This window comes from Leucopleurus acutus (assembly GCF_964270905.1).
Source record: "Leucopleurus acutus genome assembly, chromosome: 6".
Taxonomy (NCBI): Eukaryota; Metazoa; Chordata; class Mammalia; order Artiodactyla; family Delphinidae; genus Leucopleurus; species Leucopleurus acutus.
Genome location: NC_139149.1, coordinates 45,801,773 through 45,814,622, shown reverse-complemented (window position 1 = coordinate 45,814,622; position 12,850 = coordinate 45,801,773). Strand labels below are relative to the sequence as shown.

At 38.7% G+C, this 12,850-nt stretch overlaps 1 protein-coding gene across 4 annotated transcripts in view; it reads right to left on the bottom strand.

The window, feature by feature from the left end:
• The window catches only part of UPP2 (uridine phosphorylase 2), a 44,107-nt gene that overhangs the window by 11,767 nt on the left and 19,490 nt on the right, over nt 1-12,850 (bottom strand). For 3 of the 4 annotated variants that reach the window (XM_082840908.1, XM_082840910.1, XM_082840909.1), the window contains exons 4-6: nt 7,574-7,688; nt 4,202-4,411; nt 1,712-1,858 (exon numbers count right to left, since the gene is read on the bottom strand). In XM_082840908.1, coding sequence (XP_082697034.1) covers nt 1,712-1,858; nt 4,202-4,411; nt 7,574-7,688 — 472 coding nt within the window. Of the gene's footprint in view, nt 1-694; nt 841-1,711; nt 1,859-4,201; nt 4,412-7,573; nt 7,689-12,850 lie in introns of all 4 variants that reach the window. The other variant, XR_014326275.1, reaches the window with a different exon arrangement.

The following is a 12,850-nucleotide window of genomic DNA, read 5'->3' as shown; positions in this document are numbered from 1 at the left end:
ATAATTTCACCAAAAATAAAAATGCATGCCACACACATATTTGGTTTCTTAATGCCACTCTCCACCCAAAGGAAGCAGAGATTCTTGGAGAAATGGCTGATCCCAGACCTGAGGCAAGGAAAGTGTAAGTGGTACCTAAGAATCCCGTTGTGCCTGAAAGCAAGAAAATTCTCAAGAGTTAAGAGAATTATGTCAGAGGGACAAAAGAGTGCACTAGAAGGGGCTCTTCCTGGCCACATTTGGGATAATTTGAGTATCAAAAAGAATAATGACAGAAACTGCTTATAACACACTGCTTTGAACAAAATCCACCAAACAATAACGACTCCCTGCCACCAAAAAGAAAAAAGAGAGAGAAGAGCGTGAGAAAGAAAGGCTCTTCTTAAAAGAATGCTAGCTAACAAACGTAGGAGGAATGATGGAATTAGAAAATCATCATTTGTATTCCATGCTAAAATCACTGGGAAAAGATGATTGGGTTACAGGATATTCGTTCACACAGTGCCAGATTATCATCCCAGAAGTTACTTGCTACTTTCAGAGAGAAAACATTAATTTTTCAGAGGAGGGAGATGGGCAGTTACCCCTTGAGCCAAGTGATCCAACTTGAAATTACTAACAGTGGAATATCTTCACATTACCTTTTCCTGATGTGGTGCGATGGAAAGTTTACATTACTATGAAGTGTTCTTACCACATAGCTGAATCTAATCAAGCCACTAGACTTTACCTCTGCTTTACAGGAAATAAAGTGAAATCCCACGATGATGAGTACAGACAAATCTAGAACATGGATGTTCTACAAGATAACTGCCTGAACTTTTCAAAAATTCCTCTGTCCTGGGGAAAAAAGAAAAGTAGGGAAACTATTCTAGATGTAAAAGTATAGAGATACAATAACTAAGCAATACAGTGTATAAAGTTAATTCAATATTAGATTAAAATAATCTTTAAAGATATTTTTAGGAAAATCAGAAAATTTAAAAATGGAATGGATGTTAAATGATGTTATGAAATGATTTTTACTTTTCTTAAGTATTTTTTTTTTGGTTTGATAATTGTATTGTGGTCATTAGGAGGACATCCTTATTCTTAGGAAATGATGCTAAGTTACAAGAGTTAAGTGACATAATATTTATAATTTATATACAATGATTCAGGAGAAAAAAGCAAATAGGTGTGTTTGTGTACATATGTGTATATATATGTATGTATATATATATATATATATACACACACATACACAGTATTCTTTCAATTTTTCTGTATTATTGATTTTTTTTTTCAAAATAAAAAAGTTGGGAAAAGCAAAAATGCATGTAAATTAACTCTAAAAACACACTACTCCACTGATGTTTTGTCCTTTGATGGACTATTCTAGGAATATTTTATTTGTGTCATGTCTCAGTAAATTCAGTTGTAGTAGAAAACAGCTTCCACTACCAGGATGAAGAAAGCAGAACAATCTATCAAGTCTTGGCTATGTAACCCACTAGCTGGTGACCTTGGGCAACTTAACTTTTGACCCTTGAGGCTTGGTTTCCTCATTTGCATAACAAATAATGTCCTGCCCACTCACAAGATATTATGAGATAACCGTGCATTCAACCCAAAGTAATATATAGCTGGATTCCTTTTTCTTCTCCTGGAGAGTGAAAATAACTTCATGAAAGAGGAGAATTTGACCCTTAGGCATTCATGAAAGTCTTACCTTTTAGACCACAAAGTCTACACATGGCCGCAAACACCGTAGATTCCATTTCGATATTCCTGATGCCGGCATTATATGCTCTTTTCAAGTAATCTAACCCCTTTTCTCTGGAAAAGGAGCACAGCGCTCCATCTAGTCGACCCTGGCCTGAAAGAGAATGGAGAATGTTTAGCGACTTGATGTCCCACGGTGGCTGTGGCATCATTAAGAGGCTTGCTGTCAGCCCAAGTGCTCTGTGGCTGACTCTAACTCATGGGCCTGCACCCCAGGTAGGATAAATCTGGCCATCTGAATCATCCTATCAAAGGACCTGGGGCAAGGCTGTGCGCAGCTCAAGAGTCTCACACAGGAATCTCCATGGCACTGAGCTCCCCCAGCTCTGGGGCAAGTGATCATTGAATGGCTGCAGCAGCCAGCACTGTGCCCAGAGACAGCAGGACCTGGAGGGTCTCTGGAAGATCTGCCCTTTGAGGAAAATCTCAGGTTGCACCTACGACTGGCAGCTGGCCCAGGGACAGGTGCTGGGGAAGAAGAAAAGGCTCCAAGCCCCAGTGATGATCCTAAGCTACTTGAGGATCAGGGTGGTGGTTTGGACATTGCAGCTCCATCTGTGCATCATGACCATGGGAACCATACACAGATGGTCGATTTGTCCACCTTTTCCCTGCCACACACCTCAGGCTGCACGCCATTCTTTTGCGATCACATTTTCCCTTCTAGGCTGCTCCCGGTGTTTACTTAGCACTTGAATTCCATCTGTACCAACCAGTGGGGCCAGAAGGAGGTGGAGAAAAGCCTGATGCTGTTACTCCTCCTCTACCGTGGCTGCGCTGGGAACAGGCTTCACCGCATCCCACCCCCAAGGGCGTCCTCTTGAAGTAGGGAGGCCAGTAGACTCTGTCACCATCTATATTGCAAAATCCTCTTTTTTATTTTTTTGCGGTACGTGGGCCTCTCACTGTTGTGGCCTCTCCCGTTGCGGAGCACAGGCCCCGGATGCGCAGGCTTAGCAGCCATGGCTCACGGGCCCAGCCACTCCGTGGCATGTGGGATCTTCCCGGACCGGGGCACGAACCCGTGCCCCCTGCATTGGCAGGCGGACTCTCAACCACTGCGCAACCAGGGAAGCCCCTCTTTTTTCCCTTTCCTTTATCTTTCATGCTATTTCCATCCTTGCTGTCTGCTTCTGCTTGTGCCCTCCTTCTTAGGCTGCCTGCCAACACCTCTAATGCAGTGCTATTTTAGCGGATTCAGACTCAGATGTCCCACAAGTTAAGCAGGTAATGTCAACGAGGTCTGCCTGTTGGAAGGGAGCAGCCTCACCTCACCTTCAGTGAATGTAGCCCCAGATGTAGGCCGAGGCTTGCCAGGGCTGCCATGAATAAATTATTTTATATTTTTAATGTTATGTTATTTCAAGAAGCCAAAAATCTGGATTTTCATATGAAATCTCCAGAAATTATAAATGTTGGCAAAATAATTCATATTCTAAAAAATACTGTGCAGCCCAAAGAAAACATTGACTCCAATGGGTACCATTTGCAAGTTCTGGCTTAAACCCGTCAGTGACCCTCCCCAAGAAGGGGCCAGTGGCCTGAGACAAAGTCTCAACCCTATCACACCCAAAGTGGCCCCTATTTTATAACACATATGTGGTGACAACACCTTTACTAACCTGAAGTAATGTTTATAGATAATATATCTCCATATATAACTGTAGAATTCAATATAATAGTCTAAGTTTGATCCAAAGGGAAAAGAAAAGAAAAATAATTAAAAATGGGGTAATATGTAGTTTGATGAACATACTCAAATGCAGCTACACTGTAAGATTTCTAGAATGCCCTCCAAGGAATGGTACCAACCCTGGTTAGATTCTTTCTTGTGGAATGAGCAAGGTCTGTCCTGGAGGGCGTTTTCTCCTGGCCCCTCCCCGCTTGTGGCAAGAGCTGCTACTTGGGAGTCACCATCAATTTTGTTCCTAAACTTGATTTGGGGACATTTTACTCATGGCCAAGAGAAAAAAGAACTGCTGTGAGACTACCCCATCCCTTTGGGATTTCCTCCCCCAAATATCTCTTCCCATTTCCTGGTTCCCACTCTTTCCTGGGTACCAGATCCCTTCCAAGGTACAGGTGACTGTACCTCAAAATGGAAGAAACATAGAAGCATATCCCCCTTTTCTGATTTAAATTAAAGGCATCAACAGAGATAAGATTTTGCCAACATCACAAATTGCATTTGAGTATCCAATTTGTTCTAGGAGGATTAAACCTACTCTCAAAATAAATTCATTATGTGTGTGTCTCCACCACTTATTATGTCCTTACGTTCCTATGCTTTAGTAAGTTGAAAAGGCTGTTTCAGTTCCTTTTTTAATCCCCAATTATGAATTTCTAAAGTGGAGTTTTTAATATAAATTGTGGGTTTGAATAACAAAGTATTGCTGGCAATTTTCTGCTGCTTTCACAGTTTATAAATTCTTCTCACCTTCATAAAAATCATAGGTACACATCGTATGTCCAATGAGGGTTGGGAAGTCAGGAATTTCTTTGCTACAGTTGAATAGTTCCTCAGCCAGTTCTTTGTCAAGTTCAGTACTTCTGGTGACAACATTGTCCAAGATTACCTGTTCAAACCGGGGCTTAAAAAAGGAGTCTACGGCTCTATCTGTTATTACAACAGACCCTGGTGCAATCCCTGCAGTATGGGAATAAATAGGTGGTTACAGAAGAATGTCACTTAGGTTTACTTTTGACACATAGTATGTAATCTCTTCTGCCAACATTAATTAATGCTAGTTGCTAATGATTCTCCCCATTTTCATCTTTAAAATTATTTTCTTTTCCAAATGCAATTAAATAATAACATTCCGAACAGGCATTTACATTTGCTTTCTTTCCAGATTCACATTTACAATGTGATTGGGTTTAAATTTCAAGACAAACATGACTCTTGGACATGCAAATTAGTACTGGCCTTCAGGTTCAAATTTGAATAAAGTAGGTCAGGAATAAACTAAATGAGCCTGCCAGAAAGTAGTTTTCATAAAGTGATGTGACTACTTGATATTTAATCTTCTCTGCAACTCCTTGATTACTATAATTTCTTTGTGTCTCTGTCCTCTCTTCCTTTTGATTCTCATTACATCCATTCCCTCCTCCCCTCTCCCATCCCATGTAAATTAGGCCTCTTGGCTGACCTTCCATTGCTACAAAGTCTGGCTTGCTCCTGGGACTCAGGAACTCAAGTCTCAGAGACTTGAGAAACCACTTTCTGCCAACTGTTATTCTCCTGGCCTGGTGTGTTCCCTCATCCTCCCACACACACTTTCATCAGACCAACTTCAACTCATTCTTCTGGTGTCAGCTTAAGTCACTTCCTTCAAAAGATCTGAATCCACAGAGGGGGAAAAAATTAAAAGGCAACACAGATATATTACATTCAATTTTCCCAGGTCCAGCTTTTGACCTAGTTTTTGACCCATTCTGATTCCTGTTTAGAGCCTGGATGAGGGGATATATATTGATAGGGCCCTAGACTCTCTCTCTGTCCTAATATTCATCATATTTTTTGTAATTACTCATTTGTTTGTCTATTGCCCTGATAAAACATAGGCTCTATGAAGGCAAGAGCAGTGTCTGTCCACTGTTGTCTCCCCAGTAGCATTGTGCCTATCACATTATAGGTATTCAATAAAAATTTGTTGAATGAGTGAATGTTTCCATAGAGATGCCATAGACAGAGATCTGCAAACTACAATCCATGGGCCAGATCCAGCCCATCTTTGTAAATAGAGCTTTATTGGAACACAGCCACATTCATTCATTTGCATATTTTCTATGATTGCTTCCACACTCTAATGGCAAGAGTTGAGAAGTTGCAACAGAAACCATATGGCCTGCAAAACCTAAAATATTTACTGTCTGACCTTGTATAGAAAAAATTTACCAACCCCTACCATAGGGCATAGCCGTATCCTTCTGGGTTCTTAATAAATTCCAATGTGGATCAACATGGGGTTAATTTAGAAGATCCAGCTAGAGCCCCAAGGTAGGCTCTAATGATAGAGCCTCGGTGAGTCAGATACTTTTTAAAGAAATCAAACAAGTATCTTCTTGAATTATTCACAGTGTCCTAAAAACAGGAAAGTGACTGAGAAGGAAGTTGAAAATGTGGAAATCAAAAATGAAGTTATTCACATGACATCCTAATATTTAGATGTATTAGAGCATTTATATCCCAGTTAAAGTCTCTTAAAGGCCAAGGCACTGTTTATTTGAGTACCTCATCATCATGAAGTTTTGTTGGCTCATCTAAAGAGTGGTAACATCAGCAAAACAAAAACAAAAACAAAAAACCCAACAAGCTACACCTCCTTCATCTCCAAATCAAAGTTTTTAAGACAAAACAAACACATCTTATTGATAAGCTAAGAGTTCTTAATGAGAACAGAACTTCAAAATGATGGATAATCCACAACAGCACATTGCTTTAATTTACACAATTCATAGACCTTCATTGTGCTACATGGGCTATATGTATCATGTTACCATCAAACAAAAGAGCTAGAATCCATGACCATGAGCTGGATGGTCAGCAGGTTGCTTTGCCCACGCTGGACACTTGTTAATATCAAGGGGCAACCACAGCAGTCAGGGTGGTACACTGCATGGGCTATGCAGACAGATCCTTGTATCCCACAACTCAAGAATTATGAGCAATCTTAATAACAGTGTTATCCCTTTCATCCCCAAATGCATCATTCCCTACTATTGCTTATTTGGCATAATATTGGATAAACAACAGTCCAGAAGGATGCCTGATCTAATAATGATTGCTAACATTCTCCTTCTCTTTCTGGATGGACATCCATAGATGTCCTTCTTTAATCCATCTGTGAGGGCCTTGGCTGGACTTTATTCCTGTACCACAGCTGTGGAAAGGGCATGATATTTTTGAACATGTTTGTTTCTAGTGAAGCATGACTTAGCCACCTGTGTAATTCTAAGACCAAAATCTCAGTCTTTTTTTTTTTTTATAATTCCCATTCAGTCCTGTCACTCTGTCAACCAAACATTTCCAGTTACAATGCCCTGTGTGTATTTGCATTTGGTGACATAGTAGAATCATCCCCTCACAAGATCTGCTCCTGAAGAAGAGGTTGAAAAAGAAGGTCTCCACTGAACTTTACCTCAGCCCAGGGTAGATGTATAAACAAGGCTCCTGACTAGCTGCCTGACCAGCCAAGGAAGAAGGGAGGAGAGGAGGCTCTGAGAAAACCTTAGGAAGCATCACCCAACTCTTCCCTAAAAGCCTGGCCTGATCTCTTCTGCTGTGTTGGTGAGGAAAAGACCCAGCCAAGAAAAGGGTAGTCACTGACATGAGCTAAAAGCAATGTTTTCCTAAGAGCTATTGATGTCTGCTTACTTAGCTGATAAACAAGGCAAATCTTAGTGATTTATTTCTTTTTCTTGAAAGCACTTATAAAATTCCTAAGCTTCAAAATCTATTTGAACCCTCAAAACTTACTCTTATCCTCAAAACATATTTCCTAGCAAGTTTCCACTCCTCCCCTTAAGAACACCTAAGTCCATCTGGGCAGTGGGCTATGGGATGTCTCACTCCAGGTTTCCATGCAGGGAAAAAGAGAAAGGTTATATACACATGCATTTCCTTAAATTTTTAAAATTTTCTTTAAATTTAAATTTCTCAATTGCCTCAAGCCCAGCCCCCTGACACTTTTTAGCCCATCTGGGTTTCTTCTGGGCTCTGAGTACGTTGGTGTGTTACCACACCAATAGCTTACCCTGTATGGAACAACCACTTGGATTTAATAGTATATAAATCAATCCATCTCACCTATTCCCCCTGATGTACCAATTCTGATAATGGTAACGTCACAGCACCGGGCATGGTACAGTAATTTAATGAGTTCATGAAGCATAATAGAAATGGAGGGGATGCCCATGCCATGCTGTGAAGAGAAAAGGGAAAGTCATTATACATCTTGCAGAATGATAACACACACAGGACATATTTACTTCCTTCATTACAAGTTAACAGCCCTCAGGTAAATTTACATAATCATTATGACTTTGCCATAGCTGAGGAAAACGTAAGTCAGCTCTAACCGATGCCCACATGACATGCTGATAGATGGCTCCATCTGTGACGATGAAAGAGAGACATCTCCCTGTCAGTTAAACTGAGTTCAGCCCTCATTGTCAAGAGCAGAAGGTGGGGGTGGCGTGGTGTACTGATGTGTCAGGGCAGTGCCATTTCTCAGTTCCCCACTGGGCTCTTCACAGTGAGTTTTGAAAAAGAGCTCTTTTCAAGATTGACTTGATTTTGAGGAAATATAAATTTGGCTACCATGTATTTAGTCCTTTTCCACTATACTAAATGAAAGAGTAAATCCATCTCATTACTCTCATGTGTCCTTGTTCATTTGTTGATAATTCTGTTGAGCTCTGAAAGGCACAAGGGTAGAGATGTGGGTTACATCTACACCTAACAATTTGGAGTATATAATGGATACACATTCAGTATATAGATCATGACTGCAACTCTAGTCTTCCTCAGCATTGGAAGAGTAGAATCAATGTCACAGGATAAGGGTCAACACAGGTTAGAGGATTTGGCCGCTCCTGGTGGTTACAATATGTTCTAATAACACTCCAGAAAGGTCCTCCATGCTGGAATCTGTAGTAGCTGGAGCTAAGTTTAGAATGGGTGTCTATTTCATTCTTAATATAACACGAGAGAGTCAAATGTAGTCTTCAGTATTCTACTCTTGGGCACAAAGACTTTGTGTGCAGAAAAGCACCAGGGGCATCTTGGCAGTTAGGTGATGGCTGACACTAATTCTTCATTAACAAATCTAGAAAACTATTACAGCCATGGCCACGATATTTTCACCTGAGTTCCCTTCTTCTCACCATCAAGAATATTAAACTATGGAAACTTTGAACCTCTGGGTTTCCCATTTTTGGTTGCCATGGAACATGTTCTGACTTCCAAATGCATTGTAAGTCTCCTAGAGGCTATCAATCAAACCGGTATTAGTTGTATGTCCAAGATTCAGTAACACAGTAATACTGCGGGACTTTAACACCTCACTTATACCAATCGATATATCATCCAGACACAAAATTAATAAGGCAACACAGATTTAAATGACACAATAGACCAGATAGATTTAATTGATATTTCTAGGACATTTCATCTGAAAACAGCAGATTACACTATCTTCTCAAGTGCACTGGTAACATTCTCCATGATAGATCACATCTTGGGTCACAAATCAAGCCTCGGGAAATTTAAGAAAACTGAAATAATATCAAGCATCTTTTCCGACCACAACATTATGAGATTAGAAATAAATTACAGGGAAAGAAATGCAAAAAACACAAACACAAGGAAGCTAAACAATACATTACTAAATAACCAAGAGATCACTGAAGAAATCAAAGAGGAAATCAAAAAATACCTAGAGACAAGTGACAATGAAAACACGACAGCCCAAAACCTATGGGGTGCAGTAAAAGCAGCCCTAAGAGGGAAGTTTATAGCAATACAATCCGACCTCAAGAGCCAAGAAAAATCACAAATAAATAATCTAACCTTACACCTGAAAGAACTAGAGAAAGAAAAAAATAAAACCCAAAGTTAGCAGAGGGAAAGAAATCATAAAGGTCAAAGCAGAAATAAATAGAAACAAAGAAAACAATAGCAAAGATCAATAAAACTAAACGCTGGTTCTTTGAGAAGATAAACAAAATTGATAAACCTTTAGCTAGACTCATCAAGAAAAATAGGGAGATGACTTAAATCAATAAAGTTAGCAATGAAAAGGGAGAAGTTAGGATGGACACCGCAGAAATACAAAGCATCATAAGAGACTACTACAAGCAACTCTATGCCAATAAAATGGCATGGACAGAAATGGACAAATACTTAGAAAGGTGTAACATTCAAAGACTGAACCAGGAAGAAACAGAAAATATGAACAAACCAATCACAAGTAATCAAATTGAAACTGTGATGAAAAATCTTCCAACAAACAAAAGTCCAGGACCAGATGACTTCACAGGTGAATTCTATCAAACATTTAGAAAAGAGCTAACACCCATCTTTCTCAGACTCTTCCAAGAAATTGCAGAAGAAGGAACACTCCCAAACTCACTCTACGAGGCCACCATCACCCTGATTCCAAAACCAGACAAAGATACTACAAAAAAAGAAAGTTACAGACCAATATCACTGATGAATATAGATGCAAAAATCCTCAACAAAATGCTAGCAAACAGAATCCAACAACACATTAAAAGGATCATACATCATGATCAAGTGGAATTTATCCCAGGGATGCAAGGATTCTTCAATATACAAAAAATCAATCAATGTGATACACCATATTAACAAATTGAAGAATAAAAACCATATGATCATATCAGTAGATGCAGAAAAAGCTTTTGACAACATTCAACACCCATTTATGATAAAAACTCTCCAGAAAGTGGGCATAGAGGGAACCTACCTCAGCATAATAAAGGTCATATATGACAAACCCACAGCAAACATCATTCTCAATGTTGAAAAACGGAAACCATTTCCTCTAAGATCAGGAACAAGACAAGGATGTCCACTCTTGCCACTATTATTCAACATAGTTTTGGAAGTTCTAGCCATGGCAATCAGAGAAGAAACAGAAATAACAGGAATACAAATTGGAAAAGAAGAAGTAAAACTGTCACTGTTTGCAGATGACATGATACTGTACATAGATAATCCTCAATATGCCACCAGTAAACTACTAGAGCTAATCGATGAATTTTGTAAAGTTGCAGGATACAAAATTAATGCAAGAAATTTCTTGCATTCCTATGCATTAACAACAAAAGATCAGACAGAGAAATTAGGAAACAATCCCATTCACCTTTGCAACAAAAAGAATAAAATACCTAGAAATAAACCTACCTAAGTAGGTAAAAGACCTGTACTCAGAAAACTGTAAGACACTGATGAAAGAAATCAAAGATGACACAAACAGATGGAGAGATATACCATGTTCCTGGATTGGAAGAATCAATATTGTGAAAATGACTATACTACCCAAAGCAATCTACAGATTCAATGCAATCCCTATCAAACTACCAATGGCACTTTTTACAGAACTAGAACAAAAAATCTTAAAATTTATATGGAGACACAAAAGACCCCGAATAGCCAAAGCAATCTTGAGGGAAAAAAAATGGTGCTGGAGGAATCAGACTCCCTGACTTTAGACTATACTACAAAGCTTCAGTAATCAAGACAATATGGTACTGGCACAAAAACAGAAATATAGATCAATGGAACAGGATAGAAAGCCCAGAGATAAACCCACACACATGTGGTCAACTAATCAGTGACAAAGGAGGCAAGAATATACAATGGAGAAAAGAGTCTCTTCAATAAGTGGTGCTGGAAAAACTGGACAGCTACATGTAAAAGAATGAAATTAGAACACTCCCTAACACCATACACAAAAATAAACTCCAAATGGATTAAAGACCTAAATATAAGACCAGACACCATAAACCTCTTAGTGGAAAACATAGGAAGAACACTCTTTGACATAAACCACAGCAAGATCTTTTTTGACCCACCTCCTAGAGTAATGGAAATAAAAATAAACAAATGGGCCCTAATGAAACTTAAAAGCTTTTGCAAAGCAAAGGAAACTATAAACAAGACGAAAAGACCACCCTCAGAATGGGGTAAAATATTTGCAAATGAATCAATGGACAAAGGATTAATCTCCAAAATATATAAACAGCTCATGCAACTCAATATTAAAAAAACAATCCCAATCCAAAAATGGGCAGAAGATCTAAAGAGACATTTCTCCAAAGAAGACATGCAGAGGGGCAAGAGGCACATGAAAATCTGCTCAACATCACTAATTATTAGTGAAATGCACATCAAAACTACAATGAGGTATCACCTCATACCGGTCAGAATGGCCATCATCAGAAAATCTACAAACAACAAATTCTGGAGAGGGTGTGGAGAAAAGGGAACCCTCTTGCACTGTTAGTGGGAATATAAATTGATGCAGCCACTATGGAGAATAGGATGGAGGTTTCTTAAAAAACTAAAAATAGAATTACCATATGATCCAGCAATCCCACTACTGGGCATATACCCAGAGAAAACCATAATTCAAAAAGAGTCATGTACCAATATGTTCATTGCAGCACTATTTACTATAGCCAGGCCATAGAAGCAACCTAAATGCCAATGACAGATGAATGGATAAAGATGTGGTACGTATATACAATGGGATATTACTCAGCCATTAAAAGGAATGAAATTGGGTCATTTGTAGAGACATGGATGGATCTAGAGACTGTCATACAGAGTGAACTATGTCAGAAAGAGAAAAACAACTATTGTATATTAATGCATTTATGTGGAATCTAGAAAAATGTTACAGATGAACCGGTTTGCAAGGCAGAAATAGAGACACAGATGTAGAGAACAAACGTATGGACACCAAGGGGGGAAAGCGGCCGGGGGTGGAGGTGGTGGTGGGATGAATTGGGAGATTAGGATTGACATATATACACTAATATGCATAAAATAGATAACTAATAAGAACCTGCTGTTTAAAAAAATAAAATAAAATTCAAAAAAAATGAACAATGCTAAAGGAAAAAAATAAGTAAAAATGATAAACCCCCCTAATAAAGACAGCAATTAATCAGTTAAATAAAAGCAACTACAATATCAACAAAGAGAAACAAATAAAACTTATATTCTATCACCCATTGACAAAATAATACCAAAACATTAGAAAAAATGATCTGAATTGATACGTGAAATACACACAAAACAGCTGTTATAGCAGACTATTTGAAGAATAGAGAAAATTTGAAGGAAACTTTAGAGAGTTACATACATACATACACACATACATGCATACAAGTGTAGATGATAGATGGAAGGATAAAGAAAGAAGGAAAAAGAGAAAGAAAGGAAAGAAAGAAAGAAAAAGGAAGGGAGGAAGAAAGGAAGAGAAAGAGAGAAAGAAATCAGATAGATGGGTAGATACATACACAAAAGATGGAAACATGTATATCAGTAATTCTG